This window comes from Ammospiza nelsoni, chromosome 5 (assembly GCF_027579445.1).
Source record: "Ammospiza nelsoni isolate bAmmNel1 chromosome 5, bAmmNel1.pri, whole genome shotgun sequence".
Taxonomy (NCBI): domain Eukaryota; kingdom Metazoa; phylum Chordata; class Aves; order Passeriformes; family Passerellidae; genus Ammospiza; species Ammospiza nelsoni.
This window is the reverse complement of record NC_080637.1, coordinates 60929357-60948970: the sequence shown is the minus strand read 5'-3', so window position 1 is coordinate 60948970 and position 19614 is coordinate 60929357. Positions and strand designations below refer to the sequence as shown.

General features: G+C 42.9%; 1 protein-coding gene across 1 annotated transcript in view; it reads right to left on the bottom strand.

Annotated features, from left to right (window-relative positions):
• Positions 1–19144: 19144 nt before the first annotated feature.
• Positions 19145–19614, bottom strand: part of AKR1D1 (aldo-keto reductase family 1 member D1) — a 34719-nt gene continuing 34249 nt past the window's right edge. The window contains exon 9 of the mRNA XM_059472093.1: positions 19145–19306. Within this exon, the coding sequence (XP_059328076.1) occupies positions 19264–19306 (43 nt within the window). The 3' untranslated portion in view covers positions 19145–19263. The remainder of the gene's footprint in view (positions 19307–19614) is intronic.

Sequence of the window (19614 nt, the reverse complement as noted above, 5' to 3'; positions counted from 1 at the left end):
TCAGCCCTGACAGGACAACCCCTTTAGCTGAAGAAATTGATCGTTCTATTTTTATTTTTTTCCCCACTCTTCTTACTAAGCATTTAACAACATGCAGACCTTAATAAATGATAGAGACAAACATCTGTCCTTAAATAGCAGCAATTTCTTCTGCCAGTAAAACTGGTTTTCTTCCCCTGCATTGAGCCATGAGTTGGCAACACAAGGGCTGGGCAAGCAGAAGACAGCACACAGAGAGACCCCCATTTATTGAGGCTGGGGATTACCATCTGGTTTTCTGCTCCTGCCACAAAATGAGTCCTAATAATAGTAGGGCTGGGGTGGGGGGTGTGCTCAAAACACAGAAAGAACACAATGTCCTTTCTCCAGCTGATCAGGTCTTGTAATTTTTTTTTAATAGTATTTTTAAATACTCAATCCCTTTTTAGGAGGATGTATGTTCTATGCCTCTTTAATTGCTCTTATTTTGCAATGTTGAGTGAGAACAAGTCCTATGGCTTAGGTCACACTCATCTGGATATTATTTCTTAATGCTTCTGACAAAAAAATTAGGGAGTGCCCCCCTAGCAAACGAATTAACGAGGATTCCCAGTTCACTAGGCATTTATTGAATTAATGTCTATGTTTGGTTTGGGTTTCTTAGTTTGAACAAGGCTTTCTAAAGTGATACTACTGATCTGAATTCTGTGTGCCATTGAAGTGATGGCTCTGGCCACTTCACTTGCCAGTTGTTTCAGCTGCTTAGCAACTGTGACCATGGTCCATTAGATCCTTGGTGTCTCTGAAGGGTTTTGAAACCATAGTGGTTCATGCCTGTCAGCCATACCAGACATGCTTTAGTACCTGCTGGTCTTTCTAGTTTAATATCCTTTAAAAGCACACAAGAGATTATCTTTGTGTTTCCAAAAGCCTAGCCTGTAGTGCACCTAGTCTGTCTTCCATAGGCATGTTTTGGATTTTAGCATCTTAGCAGAGAACTCTTCCTTTTATTTTAGCTCCTCTCTAATCTCTACAATTTGTCACATTCTTACCTGTTGTCCTCCCTCCATTCCACTCACCACTGTTTTATTTTCTATATTTTATGACCACTGAAAATGCCAGTTTTATTAGATTAATTCTAAGACTTTGTGTGCAATGATAGGTAGTTTTCTTTCCGAACAGTTTTGAGTAAACTTGTATTAGGTAAGTACACATGTGATGTGAATGTTAGTATATATTAACACAAACTTTTCTCCAAATGAAGCCTGATCAATTTTGATTTGCAGTTTTATCAGTGAAAAATACATTTACTGATAGGCTGTTATGATTTTACCTTTCTGTGTGAATGAACCTGAGAGTACGTTAGAACTTAGGATAAATCTTGAGATACAGGCATAAGTCAGAGCATATTTCCTTTAAAGCCTAGAAGGGGTTGATGAATATCCTAACATGAGTAAGGGGACTGTGACATACTTGGCCTGGTTTGGGAAACAGGTGGGTTTTGCTTATAGCTCAGGATCATCAAAAGCATATTTTCCATCCAAGCCTTCCTTGTGCTCTGTTATCTTTCCCAGAGAATGGTGGGGGAAGAAATTTGCATTGTAACTGGGGACCAGCTCCTACAGTGCAGCTACATCATCTAATTTTCTTGGTCAGAGCCAGAGCCAAACCCATTGCTCCCTTCCTCAGTGGGGCAGGAACTCTGTTTGCTGCCATCCCTATCCATAGCAGTCTGGTAGTAGCAACATTTTTCCGGGGAAACCTCTGTGGTGCAAGCAGGGCTGTCCAAGTGGAAACAAGGCTGCCCAGCCATGAGGTGTGGAGCTGGGTGCAGGGAACCAACCCTTCAGGCCTGGGGGCTGTGTTAATGAAATAGCCAAGGAGGGCATACAGAAAACACCTTTCTCAGTGCTTCTTTCTGTACTACCTCCCCAGGGCTGGCATCCTGGAAGCAGCAGGAAAGGGTACACCAAGGGATTGTCCTGCTGTAGTGTGTTTTGTAGGAAAAGAAGGATAAGACAAAACAGACAACAATAATTGCAAAATATCCTCACTCTGAAATGAGGCAAAGTGCCAGAGAGCTCTTATGCAAAAAAAAAAAAAAAAAAAAAAAAATCTGGAGATTCAGCTGTCCCACATAAACAGCTTCCTTTCAAAGTCAGAGTCCAGGCTGAACAGGCCCACAATTCATATACATTCTGCTCCCTGCTGCTCTTGCCCAGAAGCCTTTAGAAATCAAGTATGTGCCACTCAATCAGTGTCAACATAATTTCTATCATAACCACCACCAAACAGTGCAAACTTGAAATTTAGCAGAATTCAGCACAACCTGTTTGCTTTGAGTAATTAGTTACTCTTCCCTGGTTCTGCCTTCCCATGCAGGAGGGAAGGAATTGTTATCAGAAGGTGATGCTTGCCAGAACACAGGGTGCCCTCTGAAAAGCAGGACTTCAGCTCCATTAAACATCCCCACGCCCTCTGAACAGAAAACTCAGTGTTCTGTATTCTTATGGCTTGGAACAAGTAAATATTTCCTCACAAGCAAATATTTCCTCCTGTACATTTCTAAAGCGATCTCTCTTGCACAACAGCAGTATGCGTTCAGGCGGTTCACTCTAATTATCGCTTTGTAACATTTTGCATCGGCTTCTGTGAAGTCACTGAAGTTGCTAGTATGTTTTCTTGAGTTTTTTAAATTTTTAAACAACTTGTTTCTGTGTCTGTCTGTCAACAGCTGTACTCTTCATTTTATGCACTTTGAATGCATTTCTAGATACTGCAGCTGTCTTGATACTGCAGCTCAGCTCCAAGCTGGAACCCACAGCAATCCTTTGACAGGCTGTCTGTTAGGCTTTCAGGTCATCCCTAATTTCAGGTTTTCTTCCAGACTCATAGATTTTATTGTTAAATAACAAATAATACAATTTAAGCTGTCACAGAAGTGTAAGAGCTGCTAGTTCTATTCTCTCCAGCTGCAGCCAGAAGCAGGCTGGAACACATGGGTGAGATGTTTGGATCCTTGGAGTTGGCTGGTGTCACCCACTCCATCAAGGTGGGTGTCAGTCTCTCCTCCCAGGTAATAAGCAATAGCACGAGAGGAAAGGACCACAAGTTGTACCAGGGGAGGTTTAAATTGGATATTAGGAAAAATTTCTTCACTGAAAGGGTGGTCAAGCACTGCAACAGGCTGCCTGGGGAAGTGGAGGCATTTAAGAGTTGGGTAGATCTGGCACTCAGGGATGTGGTTTAGAGGTAGACTTAGCACTGCTGCTTTAACAGTTGGACTCAGTGGTCTCAGAGGTTGTTTCCAACCTTAATGATTCTCTTGTGGGTTCCATCCCATTTGTAGTAAAATAATGGAATTCAAAAAAACCCTCAGAATAAAAGTATAGTACTTTAAAAAGTGTATTTTAAGTTTGTTTTTATAGTTCCAAATTAAATGCATTTTCTATTAAATGTTTAAGTCACTTTAAAAAATAACAGATTTTTATCCAGTGGAAAAACTGTTGTCTAATATAACTGTGAGGCAATCTCTCTTGGAAACAGTCTACTGCAAAATTATAGATGTTTGTGTTCATAGATCTCGTCCCGATTTTTTTCTTTCTGTGGTTCATCAGTGCATTTTCTGAAGTGTGAATTTGTTAGATTTAGTGAGTTCTTTCCTTTCTAAGTTGTACCAGTTACAATCTCAGATGGTGCTACACTGCCACAAGCCCAGGCAGACTGGCAAGCAGTAGCAGTGGCGTGCTGAGACTGGTTGAGGTGCACAAATGGATGAGGACACCTGTACATTCCATTATTCTTCTCTTGGTGTTTGAGAACATTCAAGTCACCAATTAAGCAATTAGATGCATATCAGTGTTTGCTTGGCCTTATCTTCCTCATAAAATACCTGGGCAGCACCAGTTTGGACAGAACTCAGGGATTAAGTAGCTCAGGTGAAAAAGCTGAAGTTGGTATAACTGAGGCAGTGACGTTCTTTCAGGTTGCTCTGTGTGGCTGTGTTATTGCTGATGGCAGCAGCCAGCACTGTTACTGTGCTCCAAGCAGTAAGGCACACTAAGCAAAACTTCAGTGATGTTACTGTGCTTCATAATTTTCTGCCACAAGCAGGACATACCTTAATTTTAAGATTGAGCTTTGGTAAAGTATGACTTTGAGACTGCTAAACAGCAAACGTGTGAGTTGCCATGTATTGGTGGGATTCCATACTCTTCATGACCAGGGAGTGACAAAACTTGCCCTGTCCCTGACAGGTGGTGTGCCCAGGCTGTGTCTCTGGGGCAGAGAGGGTTAAACCACTTTGAACAAAGGCTTGATTCATGTCTTTCTTTCCTTGAAGGGAATGAGAGAAAGAAACAAAAGCAAGATAGAGAAAAAGCTGTTGTGAAACAAGCCCATTGCTGTTCTCTGGAAAACAAGTATGTGAGGATTCATTTTTTGAGGCATGCTGAAGCAGCGGGGCACCGGAGGGTGGCCACAGCCACTCTTCCTCCAGGGGCTGTCACTGCCCTGCCAGTGCCAAGGACTAAAATTGTCTGGCTTCTTAGAAGAGGACATGGTCCTGACTGTGTGCCACAAAAAATGTCTGCTGTACAAAACCACAAGATATTTCCCACTCCAGAGCAAAATCTTTAGTCGTAGCTGTTGCTGCTGTAGTTGGGGGATGGCTGCTGTGTGAAGAGGACTCCTTTCTGTCAGCATATCAAGGGGCTGGGAGGTGTCTGCCATCTCACACAGGTGTTTGCCTGTGTAAACGAACATTCTTTTCGTGGCCAACTGAAAGGTCAATTTTCAGCTGACAATTGAAAAGTTTAAATAAGCACATGCATCTAGGGAAAACAGCTAATTATATGGTTCATAGCAGTGTTGGCAAATTTTACCACAGAAAATGAGTCTATTGATTCTGCACTCCTTGACCATCAAGAAAGTAGTTATTACAGAAAATTTTTTGCATTGATTTATTAAGGGATGGTTATTTAGTGTTTGGACATCCAGAAAAGCAAGGGACTGCACTTCCTGAAGCAGGAGGAATGGTATGAAACTGCAGTGTGTGGCTCTCACATGGTTGCCAGTGTGTGCATCTTAGCACCCAGCTCCAGCAGCTCATTGCAAATACACCAGAGCATGCTCCTAAATGGAAGTCTAGAAATAGTAATTACAGATCTCAAATGTTCCCAGGTAAGACCACTAAAAAGAATTTGGGACATAGGGAGCTGTGGACTTTTATGTTTCCTTGTATGTAGATATAGATATGTATTTTTAAAACTATTAAATGTAATCACACTCCATTAGGCAAATTCTCTGAGAATACAGAGGAATATATGTCTTTGAAAATATGTGTTTGTGAGCTTGATACATCACAGCATTTTAAATTACTTTTATTCTGAAAGTGCTAAACCCTATAAACTTTAAATGAGACTTTTCAAAACAGGATTAAACCTTTTCAATCCAATTGCAACACATTTTATTTGAATACACAAACTGAAACATAAAATGATGACAACAATTATTCCTGGAAGGTATTAAAAAGTTGATCTGTATGCATAAATTGAATTATGGCTCTGGCAAGCGTGCTCTATAAGCAAACAGACACAGTATAAACACTTCATACTCCTCTAACATCTACTGCCAAGGTCCTCTAATCATTTTAAATCAGTTCAGACTGTTGCTGTGAGATAGCCTGCCTGTACTCGATTACATATGCACAAAATAGGAAGATTAAAGAAAATATCATGGGGACAAAAGAAATTTCTTCAAAAACTTAGGGAGGGAAGGCCGGAAATGAAGGTAGTGAAGATGGCACCATCTGCAGTCTCGAGGACTGGTTGTTCAAATTCCTGAGTGATACAGAGAAACCATAGGGGAGCCCAGCTGCCAAGAACTCTAAAGGCATTTCAACAGCACATTTGTGAAGTGCAATTTTGCAAAAGACTTATAAACTGACCACACTGGGCAGATTTTCCTGGGATTAGGAAAAAACATGGTCTTGCCATGAAAACCACTGCTCTGCCAGACCTGATGTTCTGCTACAAAGTGTAGTTTTCCTCATGGAATTGATGTTATAGTGTTCCTTGGATATTAGCGTTGTTAAATAACAACAATAACCACAAGGAAGCAGCTCTCCTACATGGAAAATTTCAATATTTGCACAATATTTGCTTGCTGCAGTGAAAATCAGTGTTAGAATACCAGGGATGAAGCAACCCAGCAATAGTGTGTGTTGTGTCCTCCAGCCACCCCAGGGACAGAGGAGTACGTGTTTTGTTGCTTTGCCAGCTAAAAGTCAGCACTGACAACTCATTGCCTATCCACAACTGTGTGCTTCTAGTAAGTAACAACAATTTAAAAAACTAATGGGAAGGTGTGTCATAAAGTGGGGTTGCTGTTTTGACCCAGATGAATGCTCTGGGGATAAATGCACTCAAGACTTGGAGATGCATCCATCTTGCAGTAATGAGGAACCACCCAACCTAGTGGCCTGGATTGTTAAAGCCTCTTTGCTTCTGTAAAAGTTACTGTGTCATGTAACTCAGTGTTGATCTTGTTGCTGAACTCCAGGACTTGATCAGAAAATAGGGACTATTGCCCAGACATTGAATTTTAATAGCATTGTTAAGAATAAGGCAAATGACCTAACACAACTTTTCACCTTCAGTCTGTATGAGGTTTGCCCAGGGTCCCTGTGTTGGCCGCAAAGGTAGGATGCACTGTGAAGGTCCTGAGCTGGGGAAGAGGTTTTAGCTCCATTTTCTCCTATGTCTTTGGAGGCTTTTTCTCTAGGACATCTTCCACAAACCCTGTCCAGAGTGCTTGCTATATTTAAAAGAAGGGAGATCCTTGGAAACCATGTGCAGATAGCCTAAACCAAGCTAAAAGTGCAGAGAAAGAACAGACAGCCTGGGTAGGTGATGAAGCATATGTTCTACAAACCCAGACTGCCTTAAGCTAAAGCAAACAAAGCAAGCTGGGGAAAGTTATAATGGCTTAGATTTCCTAAGTACAACAATTTTTATTTTATTTTGAAACAATTTTCCCTTAAGGAATGTCCTTTCATTTTAAGTTGGAGAAGGCTGACAACTCATCCTATGATTTTTTTTCCTTTTGCTGGAAAGAATTAATTTTTTTTGGCTAAACCAAAACATAATTTTCCCCCCTGATGTTCATCACCCACCTTTCAGTATGACTCCCTCACCATTTCAGCCCAGTACTTGCTGGTTACTTAGAAAAAAAGTAGATTTTCCATAATAGTTCTCTTATTATTTTTGCTAAATAACCTGATGTGACAGTTTGTATGCTTTAGAATTACAACTTTCTCAAGTACTCAGGTGGCATGAAATGGAAATGATGCCAAACTTAAGCTACTCATTGCCAAAACATGATGCTGGACAGAGAATGGGCATCCCCTTGAGACCTAACCCCCCTGTGCTAGTAAGGTGTAAATGTCCAGTTCAAGAGTCTGCACTCCAACAGCTCAGAAAGCTTCCCAATGGCCCCAAGAAAACCTGGAGGTCCGTGGTAAAACACTTGGTACCTTTGTGTGTTATTTGATGGGAAGAGGAGAGAGTGAGTGCATCCTGACTTGGAGAGTCGTGTCCCTGTTGGTCAGAGCAGGAGGCAGAGACTGTGATGGGCAGTAAAAGAAGATTTGCTTTACACTTGGGTGAAATGTTTTGTGCTAATAAGGACAATTCAGCCTTGCTACAGATTGCTGGAGAGTGAGGATCCCATTCAGAAAAGTCTTTATGAATACCTGTCAAAATGGTATGGCTGCTTCATCCTGGGGTTGGATGTCTTTCTCTGGTCCTGTCCAGATTGTTCTCTGTATTTTTTCTATGATTCATAAAATATTTGTTGGCTGTTTTGTTCTCTTCTGCCATGACTTATCTACAGTGGTAAAATTCAGATTCACTTCTGAAGCAATTTTCCACTATTTCTTTGGAAACAGCATTCCCTGCCTGTTAGCACTCTAAGCCCCTAATCAGAGGAAAAAATAACAGCTGGAAAATTACCTATCTAAGATCATATCCACAGGCAGAGGAAATCCTCAGAAGTAATAAGCACCTTGGGGATCTCCTGAAACTATGGCTTTCAAAGAGTTTAGCAGAACCATGTCTTCACACCTCTTTGTAACCTTCCCAAATTAGCCTGTGCGCCACCTTTTCCATTTCTGGGAGCACATCTGTTCCAGCCATGCTCAAACCGATCCCACTATCCACACACAGAGTCTCCAGAACCTTCCATTGATTAGTAATTCTCATGAAGGTGGAAACTCCCTGTGATGCTTGATCCAGGAGTTTGCTGGTGGACATCAGGTCAATGCACAGGGACTCATGAGTGCCAGTGACACAGAAGTGACTCCAAGAGGATTTGGACATCCACATGGTGGTGGAGGTCAGTGCAGGCAGGGCCACAACATTGGCTGCAGCTTTGAGAGGGACATTAGAGTATTTTGCTCTTCTGACACCAGCAAAATGAATCACTGTGGTAAAGTTTGAGATCCATTTGTGCCTATTGCTGGGAACAGGAAGAGGAGCAAGTAAATAAGACTGGATGTGTTATGGCTAGCTGTCTTTCGTTCTGTTTGATCATTTGAAAAGACAGATGACTGCTTACTTTAGGCTATTAGGCATGTTTGTTATACATAAGGATTCATGAACTTTCAGTTATGCTTTTTTAAAAAAAAAACTTGCTAGAATTACAGTGAGTATTAATTAAATTTCTGTGACTGTTCTGAATGAAGATAGCAGTAAGTATCGAGGCACTGGGTAAATGCACTGCTCTCTACATTGTGCTAGTAAAATGTTTCCTTATCTTAAAAGACAGCACAAATTCACAGAGGAGAAATGTGGGTAAATAACATGTTAATCAGTGACAAATTTATGCATAGACACATACATAAATAAAATTTCATAACTTTATGATGATTTATTACCAAAGCCAAAATATTTCCAGAGGAGTAGTTTTCCACTGGAGGAGAAAATTCTGTGAAGCTAGGAACATAGTGACAACTTCTACATATTGTTTGGAAGAGGAAAATTTTATTAAAACATGAAAGGCCAAGTAATTTTATTTTGTGAACTACTAGAAATCCAGAAAACAATTAACTGTGGGCAAATCCTAAGGAATTACTTGTCTCTGAACTTGTTTAGAGAAATTTATTCACAGACAGTTCACATTGAACATCACCCTCAGTAACCAGCAAAATACATTGTTTAATGGTGATCACTTATGGCATAGAAAAAGAAACCAGTAAAAAAAAATGTTGCTTTGCAAAATCTGTTTTGTGTAGCTCCTTCTGTCAAAACCTTTGTGGGTAGACTGATCCCAGCAGGAAAGCAATCTTCTGGAAATTACAGCAAAGTGGAGTGTTTCCCAGATGGGTGGAAAGTTCCATCTTAATGCGTAATAGTAGCTCCAAATAGGTGAGAGCCATGCTTGTGGGATCCTGGGAGTGTTCTTGGGGTCTTCTGCTATAAACAGTAGGCAATAAAGACAAGCAAAGTTTAACTTTCCTCATAAACTGAAGGCTGCAAGAGTTCTCTGGCAGAGGCTGTTGTCATTTGTCTGAACTGTATAAAGTGAAAAAGCTGTGAAAGCACTGGTTGAACAGAGCTCCTGAAACCTTGTGCTAGGACACCTCCTCCAAAAATGTCAAGGAGAGCAGATATTTTAAGTTTAAAAAAGGGTGGAAACTGAGACGTTCTAGAGTCTTGCTTAATGCTCTGCTCTGCTTATTGACTAGAGAAGTGATTTGGTTAAAAGGCGGTGGAATTTCTTTTTGTTCTTCTCACTGAGGTTCTGAAAGGCCAAATACTTAGCCTGTGGATTTTTAGAGGGAAAACCTTAATGTTTTTCTCAAGAAGCAAAGTAAATTGGAAATAGGAGCCTTCCTACAACCAAAACATGAATGTTTAATTCACTCTGAAAGTCGGCTGAGCCTTACAGCTCTCTGAACTTTCTTCTGACAGCTGTGCCCTTTGAGGACTCTTTGAGGTCCTGCTGCCCACCACAGTCCCAGATGCAATCTTAGACAGTCACAAACCTGTGGGATCAAATGTCAGCCCTGCAATGGTTGGTTCTACAACATCCAAGGCCCTCACCCTGCAAATAGAGATTGTAACAGATCTCCTTCCACCTACTGCTCTCCTGCATTGGGGAGGATAACTCACAAAACTGTGTGTGAACAGCCCAGTGCAGAGCATGGATTTGAGCCCCCTGGGACCCACATGTAGGAGGAATTTGGAGTGTTAAATGTCATTTATCTCAAGCTTCTCTTTTTGCTTTTCCTTGCCTGCCTGCTTTAATTTTCAAGGTATGAGGAAACTGTATATGTAGACATCCCAGCCCAGAGGCAGGGGATCTGTGTGAGGTGCTCCTGTAGTGTGCAGCCCTTACAGGATGAATTCTCCCACTGTCTCCTGGTTCAGTGTGGGCATATCCAGGCCCCTGCCCAGGTGTTGGGGGTGCCACTGCCCATGAGCACGAGCTGCTCCTGAAGGCAGGGGCAGCAGAGCTGTGCACAGTTTGCTTTCCTGCAAAGCTGCCTTGGTGACCCAGTCCCTGACCCCGGCACACTCACAGCTATGGGCTTCAGCTTCCTCTGCTTGGGAAATACAGGAAAGGCAAGGGGGGAGGGAGGGAGTTCACAGCAATTCCTGCAAGACTGTGATTCAGTTATTTGTTCTTCTACGAACACCTTAGCCAGATGACTAAGGCAGATCTGCTGACCCAGAAACAGTCAAGCTAAATTTCACATGTGGTGGAAAGGCAAAGTGAGTTAAAAGCCATATACAGACTGTTATCTTCCTACTTTCAGTGGTTTACCTCCCAGTACAAGCCCCGGCCTACACCAAAGATATAACACAGAAATTTGCTCAGGGGCTTTTCTCTTTTTTTCTACCTCTTCCTCATCTCAGGAATCTGGGCTATCTGAGGTTACCTACACCTGTGATTTTTGAATTAGCAGCACATAAGCTCACCACAGCTGTTGGGTCTCTCAGATGGGAGGGTTGGGGTGGCCTATTTCCTTTTTTGTTGACGTTCAAGCTGCTGGGATAGGGGCTGCTGGGTCTACTGCACCTTTTCTTTCCCTTAGGTAAGACATTTTTCCTTGCAGGGCAGGTGGAAAGGAGAAGGAAGAGTGTCAAGTGTAATAAATCTGTTCTGGTAGCTTGGGCTGCTGAGCTCCTGCTGGGGAGGCAGGAACCTGTCTCTGCCTTATCAAAGCATGGGTCTGTGAGATTTCTGAGGAATTGAAGATAGACAGGATAAATTTAGGGGGGAAAGTGCTTCCTGTTTTTGCTTCAGATGTCTGTTTGTGAAAGACCTTTCTGCAAACAGAAAGCATCAACCTACTCTGCAAAGTGGGTGTGAAACAGTCTACTGCAGACAAACTGGTTAAACCATGCCTAATATCAACCTCGTGCTGAGACAATGCAAAGGGCTTAAGTATTTTGTTTGAATTTTTACATTTCTTTTGACGGCAGTGATATTTCCTGGGAGGTTGTCTCTGGTGCCACTGCTTGGTTTGGGCTGTTGGGTTGCTCTCAACCTGTGATTCCTTAGTGCCAGAGAAGCGTTGTACTTCTTGGGGTGCTCTGGGTGCCTATGGAACCTGATGTGCCTCATCCCAGCACCTGCTTGTGGGAACATGTGGCAGGACTCTGTAGAGGGCAGGATTCCCAACCTGTGTGTGGGCATAACTGTAGGAGCCTGCAATCATAAATACATTGAAACTCTTGGCTGAAAATCTCCAAATATATCTGTTTTCTGGTCTTCCTTTTGGAACACTAGCTTTTTTTTTAAAGGTACTTTAATAAAATACAACTTGAAAGTATTAAGCCCCAAGCAGCACATGACCCCAGCACTGCAGAAATCCCTTTAGAGTCCTCGGTCATGTAATCCTGTGTGCAGCATGCAGGGCAAGATGGGAAAGTTATTCTCTTGTCATCACGTTCCTCTGTCCAGGTGACTAGGCAGCATCTGACATGGAGGTGGTGTGCACTGGCCATTACAGGAGCCACTACCTTCAAACCCCAATACTCTTTAATAAGTGTAGCCATGATTTCCAGAAAGTGGCCCTGCATGGTTAAAAATTAATTCAAAAGATGAATATTTATGAAAACACTATTACCTTTGATTTCTTCAATTTTTTTGAATATTTTGTCAAATATATGAATACTTTCTCATTCCTATACCATGATATAATCTATAAATGTAGAGGCTAGTGCAGCTCCCTTTGCAAAAGGAGAATATTTGTTGCTCTCCATACCACACTAAACAGGTCAGTCTCCACAATCCATCAGCTGGCTTCCTCACCACCATTTTAACCCTTTTCCTGTCTTGATTCTGCCAGAGAATGAATTCTGTTGGGCATGTCAGACTTTTATTCCACACCCAGTTAATAAACCTTCACAGGGTCAAAATTACTAAAAAGTAGTCTTTTCCATGTGTTTCCTTGTGCTTTTTCTCTCCTGATTACTTTTGGTTTGTAATTTCTCATGGTTAGCACAGCATGTCCACACTTCCATCGTAAATGCTACTGGAAAGATGTACTTCACACTCAATACTGTTTTTAAATGCTGGGTTTTCCTAGACCTGGGAAATACCTTAGGTGAGTAACCTTTCCCTGGAGGTGGGCCATGTCAAGGCCTCTTTCCTCAATGAAAGGAAGAATCCAGAAAAATGAAGGCAAGCATCCGAGTAATCTTTGCAGGGAGTGAGAGTGTGTGAAGCGAACCCTCACTCAGCAGCCAAGTTTGATTTAGTTGTTCATTCATGTGGCAAAAGGAAACTTGTGAAAGGGGAGAGAACAAGAATGGATGTGTTTAGCTGCAAAGAAGGTCAAGGAATAAGATTTGGAGGCAGCAAAGAAAGTCACAGAAGGTCAATCACTAATGCCTGTGGAGTGCTGGAGCTATTGGGTGAGAAAGAGGTGCAAATCAATTCAGTTGTTTCTGTAGTATCTCTGCAGCCTGCTAGGGCATGTGTTTCCTTGAGGGATGCTGCAGGGCTTGCTGTCACTGTGGTAATAAATGCCAGAAAATTTGCAGTGAAATTCACATTTACTCATATTGTGATGGAATTGGTACTCATATCATCCGTTCCAGCTCAGAGGATCCTCTCTGATGACATAACTGGTGTTGAGTCCAAAAGAAACAGCAAAGAGAGCAACTTGCATAGTACTGGGATGAGCCATAGTACAAAGGGGGAAAGGTTTGGTCCCTGTTTTGTGTTTTCCCATCACCAGTGACCAGGGTGAGGTCTGGACTGTGAGTGCCCTCCTTCCCAAGAAAGTACATTATGTTTCTCAGCTATTTCCCCCTTTTACCCTGATGAGTGGCTCATGCAAAGTTGAAAAGTTCAGTGTAGGTGGAGCCAGATGCCTTCCATGAGACTGTAGGGCTTGGTAACTGGATAAGGTGAGGTATGTTGGTTAAAACCCCCATAAGGATTTGAAGCTGACTTCCTGTGGCACTTCTCAGTGTTCTGAGTGCTGAGGAAAGGGAACTGCAGTGCCCCCCTTTCTCCTACCATGCACTCTGAAATTGCTCTTACAGCCTCAAACTCTTGCACACTCAAAGACTAATTCTGGAAGCACAGGGCTGTGAGCCAAGAAACTTGGTGGGCTTGGGCCTGGAGAGGTGTAGATTGCTGAGGAAATTCATGACTCGTGGTGTGCTCTAAATGCCATGATTAGAAAAAAACTAGTAGAAATCCTAAATCAGTGCTTAACTTTTCTGCTTTTCTCTCCTGCTTTGTTCTGGAAGGACTGTGCTTCACAGGGGACCAGAGAGATAGTATGTTGGATTTCTGATCCACAGAGAAGAACCTTTCTCAATGTTGGAGGTTCCTCTTTGAAGTGCCTCAAGCTGAAATCAATATGGCTAACACCTGGTAAAGGCAATCTTCTCATAATCCTGTAGAAAGAAAAAAGCAGGACTGCAGTCTCCCCACAGTGGAAAGGCAGGGATTGACTGCAAGGGATGCTGCCAAACAGCTGGTTTGGGCTGTTCTGGACTGTCTGAATCCACTGCTGAACGTGTGGGATGGTGGGATCACTTTTCTGGGAAACCTCCCTGTTTCACACGCAGGGCAGGGTGTCACCCTATAGATGGAAGCTGAGGTAGTGGCATGAGGAGCAAAATAGTTTTCTCAAGAGGTCACAAAGCAAAATACCCTTGGCTAGCTTTCCCAAGGGGCTGTCCTGGCTTGGCAGAACAACCCTGGTCTGGTTAATTGGGGGAAGAGAAAACTTGGGATGAGTTTCCTTGCAGTGAGGACATGGGGCCTCTGGTTTGTGCATCTGTACCTTGTGTCAGCAGAGTCACTCCTGATCTTTATGTGCTCCAATGTCAGCAGGATCCTACCCAAAGTCCTCAGCACCCTGCCCTAGCACGGACTTTTGTTATGTGCAGGGGTTCTCTGAGACATATTCTGGGTCAGCATGAGCTCTCATTTATCTTTAATTGAGTGTACATTTGTCCTGATGCAAAATTTTGTCTTTGCTGCGTTCAGTGATCTTGGACTGATCTGAGCCCTCCACCCAGGTAGCTTTGCAGTCTACAGAGCAGGAATTGAGCAGCTTCCTCCAGTGGTGCCCCTGGTGTCCATGTGTAAGTGTTTATACACACGTGTTGTCTTCCTTTCCAGCTCCTTCTTTCTGTCCTCTTTTTCCATTTGGTTCTGCTTTGCATTTTATTTGCAATGTGTTGTCCTGTTGTGAGTATTGCTCATGCATGTTGAGTTAGGGTTCCCCAAGGAGTCTGTCTGGCATTGGAAAATTAAGTTTTTTTGGCTTTTGCACTCTCAAAGCCCTTTATTATAAGCTGGGGGTTTTGCTCTGGGGTAGTAGGATGTTGGGAAGAGCTGAAATATGGCACTGCTGAGAATCAATTAGTGTAAAAACTGCTCTAGTACCCAACTACGTGCTGATTACTCTACCCCCAAAGGCAAATGTGTTTGCAGTTTAGGTCACAAGTGAAATAAGCCTGCTGAATCTCATTCTAACATGTCACTCTCTTATGGACTTTCTTTTCCACCCCAGTGCTTACCTCTAGACATGTGAATTTTCTTGTTGAGGGCTGGGAAAAATGTTCTGGAACAGCAGATCCCTTCCTTCTTCTTCCCCCAGAAAATAAGGAAATCATCTTGCAAATACGAAACTGATTTATTTCAAAGTGTTTTGGTCTGGCAGATAGCAACAGAGACACTGGTTTTAGTCAGAGTAGAAAGGTTGTCATCTCATCTTAAACCTTCAAATTTGACTTGCTCTACACAAGGGATCTGAGTTTGTCCTCACTGCTTGCTGTGGGGATTTGAGATATGTCTTGCACATCCCAGGCATGTGATTTCTTTTCCTTCAAGACTCCCTGTAACACTGGCTTTGCTTCCACACTTAAACAATTCACACACCAAATTGACACATCAACTCTGATTCTAGTTCCAAGATGATCTTAATTAGCTAAGGAATGTACCAGCCTCTCTGCTGTTGAATACCTTTGCACTTCCCAAGAAAGTGGTAATGGTTAAATATTCTGCCAGTCTGATGGTGAGCAGCTTTTGGGCTTTGTTTGATACCAGAAAAGAATGAAATGAAGTGTTATTAAATGAGGATCCTCCTGCATGCAGCCAAAGGCATGACCTTTTGTGGTCACCCATCCTCTCTGACTGTTTGCCAAACTCACTATCTGCCCTCAGTTATCATTACACTTTGACCAGGAGAAGAGATCTCATTGTTGCACCCAGGCCTTACTGGCAGGCAACAGGTGAAAAAATACAGTACTACAGGTACTTCCTTCCTTTCCCTGTGTCCATTTCTGTCTACCCAAAATTGCATCCTAATTGTGGCTCATGGCTTGATATGGCTATTTGCATTTTCCTCCACACTCTTGTAAGTCTCTTGGCAGCTTTGTGGTATGAAAATATGATATAAATCCAAGGGGCATTCTTCAATGTAAGACTGTCAAAATGTACGGCGCCCATCCCACTTTGCCTCTTACTATTTTCCCTATTTCTCTCGCACAACTTTAGGGAAAATTGGATGCATGTCCTTTCTGAAACAGACTCCTATTCCACATGCTTAGTCTTGGGGGAGAGGAAGCTCTGCCTGCCCGTGGGGGAACAAATTCCTGTCCCTGTGCAGTGCAGGGTGGGGTGGCTGCACGATGGCTGTGCCAGTGCTTTCCTGTTGCTTCACCTGCTGAACGTGAGCATGCTCATGCTGCATCCAAAGCCCTGAGCTTGTTTAACAGCAGGGAATGCCAGGTAAGCCCGGGCTCTAATCAACTGCTGTGGTAGCTGCTATGCTGCTAGGGATGTTAGCACATCACCTGGGTTCCTGCTGACCCCACCAGCTCTTAGCCTGTTGAAAGAATCTGAAGTGCTGCATAGTTTGTTCTCTTTGCTGTAAAGTAACTTGTGCGTAGCTGATGCAAATATCTTTTGGATTTCAGTTTGCTTTACAGCTATACAAGAAGTCACAAGCAATTCAGGTTATTTACCATAAAAGTGAGTAAATTTTCCAGTACATGATTTGGTCTATTCTTGTCATGTGTCAGTCCTGTCAGAGCAGGAGGTGCTGAAGGCCCCTCTGTCCACGCTGGACCCTTCCAGTTGGAGCATTCCGTTGGAGCATTCCGTTGGAGCATGTATGTGACCATTCCAAGTGATGTGTTTCATACCAGGCAGTGGGGCCAGTAAGACTCTAGAATGTGCTAGATGGAAGCAAATCATACTTGGAGCTGCAGTTTGGGCTTTCCTCTCTCCTTGTCCAGCTGCTGGTAGAATGGGTTTCCCAAGCTCCCACCTGCAGGCCCATTTATATTCCTCATCTAAACCTTTATTGGGCAAGTTGGGGAGCAATGGTCTGAAAGCAATGGTCTGAAACTGAGCAGAGTTGGGGGAAGCAGTTTCATAACTGATGGAAACCAGTATGGGAGCATTTGCCCCTGGGAAGAGACTGAATCTTTTTTCATCAGATACAAATGAGGCAATGCAAAGGAGGAGGAGGAGGATTCTATTAAAATGAGAGGGGGGAGGAATTTGATGGCATGACTTGGGCAGGATGAACTCTCACAATCTGTCCTGCATTATTTAATCAGTATAGGTTATTTGATTATATGGTATTCCCTGTTAGAGAGGTTTCACTGTATTGTCTTCCTTACTCAAAAAGTACAAGGTCACCTGCTTAACTAGAATTGCCAGTGCTGCCTGACCTCAGGGAGGAGGATGCCTGGAAAGAGTAGTGAGCTGTAAAAGGGACCGGTGTGAGCATTTAAGCTAAGCACTAGTTGACATTTGCAGTTGTAGACAACAAGAGCTTTGCCAAACCTGGCCTGAATGTTGGCTGTGATTGGAGAATGGCACCTGGTCAAGTTACAGTGCAAAAATTTGTACAGTGCTACTGTTAAGCAGTTGAGCCTTGTGAGCTCTATTTAGGGCTTGTACTTATGAAGCAACTGGAATAACATGTTGGGTATGGTGGTAACTCCTCCTCTCTGGCACTTGAATTTAGACTTGGATTTTATTCAGTTTTTTGACCAGGACCTCAGCTGTTTGCAAAGGGGCAAAGCAGGACTTGTGACAGTGGTTCTGAACACCCCTGGGTGCAGAGTTCCACCTGACCTTGGGATTGTCCTTAGATCTACACCAGGAGATATCTAATGTATCTGAGGAGAAAGAAGAGACATCTGCCCCACTTCTGGTTTTTATATTCCCCTCTGGTCTCAGTGGGTAATAGAATAAAATGGGAATTGCCCTTGGGTAACTGCCAGGAAGCAGAATTCTTCTTTGTTGGCATAGATTTATGAATGGATTTATAAATGCTACGTGAAGGCCACCCCTGCTGAAGGGGCCTGACTTCTCCAGTGGTGCCCACTGAGTTCATCCAGGGATGCATTTGCACTTGACCCTGTTGGGAGCCTTCCCTGCTGCTCCTGTGAAGTGCTCATCCCTGTCCCTGTTTGTCTCAGCTCTGAGGAGCCCACCATGACCATACAGAAGAGTTTCCGTGAAATGTACGCTCTGGCATTTTCCTGCTCCAGTCACTCCAGGGATAATAAATAGCAATGGTAATAAATGTATGACACATTTTCCAATGTACATACATTCTGGTACATGAAGTAGTCTCTCTCTATGAGTGTATGGTTTCATTTCTTCTCTGATACCTCCCCAGTGTACTCCTTCAGTGGCAGGAAACTGGGGTTCTTGGGCTCAGGAGGGAGGCAAAGCAGCCCTCTGCAGGTGTGGGTAAGGGCAGGTGCACCTATAGGCTGCAAACAAGTGGTCTGAAAAAGAAGTTCATGCTGAAGGAGTTGGTCTTCCTTACCCCGGTGTACATGCTTCTGCCTTCATGCTTGTAAGAATTTTTAAGTGAACAGAAATTTTCTTGGTTTAGTATCAGTTAGGGGAGCATGAAAGAAGTTTAAGGGATTTTTAATCTCATGAGATGAGGACCTCCCTAGTTGTAGCTGCAGGTTATGTATGCAATGCTAGCTAATGCCACCCTTGAATAACGAGTACAGTGCAATACAAGTGTCATACACTGACTTGTGTTTTACTGAGGTCCTCAGCTGAGGGGGTGTGTGTGTGTGGGAATGCAAACGTGCTTGTAATGCTCTAGGGCTTGAACTAGTTCCATGTGGAACCAGCTGGGATGTACCTATGGAATAAAGCTCAATTTGTGAGCTGCATTGTGAGCTTTAATGTGCGGCTGCAGAACACTCTGGTCAGAGTTAAATGTGAAGCAATGCACATATCTAGGTCATATCAGCAAAAATATGTGCATATATATCAGATTCAGTTAGTTCACCACTCCTGATTTTCTCTTACTCAAGCTGCAAGAGAAAATGGTACTGGTTTGGACTACACGACCCCTCTGTGGCCTCTTCAAACTTTGCCCATTCTGTAATTCTGATTCTGCCTCACACCTACTGAAGTGGAAGGTTTTATTTCAGATTAAGTGGAGAATATTCCATTAAGTGAAACTGATTTGGCTTGAACTAGTGAGGTTGTTTTTAGGAGAAATCTTCAGTTTCATCAGCAGTCAGTCTTGAATGTTCTGTGTTCAGCATTAAAGCCTGATATGCCAAAACCAGAAATTCAATTAATTAAATAGATTTGGTCACCAATAACAAGAAGAGACTGACAAGACAAAAAGAAATAAATGTCATGTTTTTAATGCTGGTTTGAACAGCCTTACATGAAGACAAAGCACCAGACGTTGAGTGTCTCTCAGCAAAGCCTGACAGCATTGGTTGGCTGTCCAGAGCCACCTCTTTTTCAGTACTCATCATTGAAGGGGTACTCTGGATGGTCACGCCACCTGTGGAAAGGTCAGATTGGACAAGTGAGCTCCTTGGGTGAAGCAAGACATCAAATCACTGCAATCGACCTGTGCCCAGCAAACCTCTTCCTTGCAATATATGTGTGGCCTTCATGGAAGGCTCTCCTGCTTATCCACAAGCTGTTGTGCTCTGAATGACTGACCCTGCAGAGTTGGAAGCAAGCCTGTGTATTTAAGTAGAGGACAGTGAAGGACCATTTTTCAGGCCTACAGACTGCATATCTTAAGGAGAGATGAGGGAAATCAACAGGACTCTGGATGTCAACTATTCCCACTATTTAACTCAG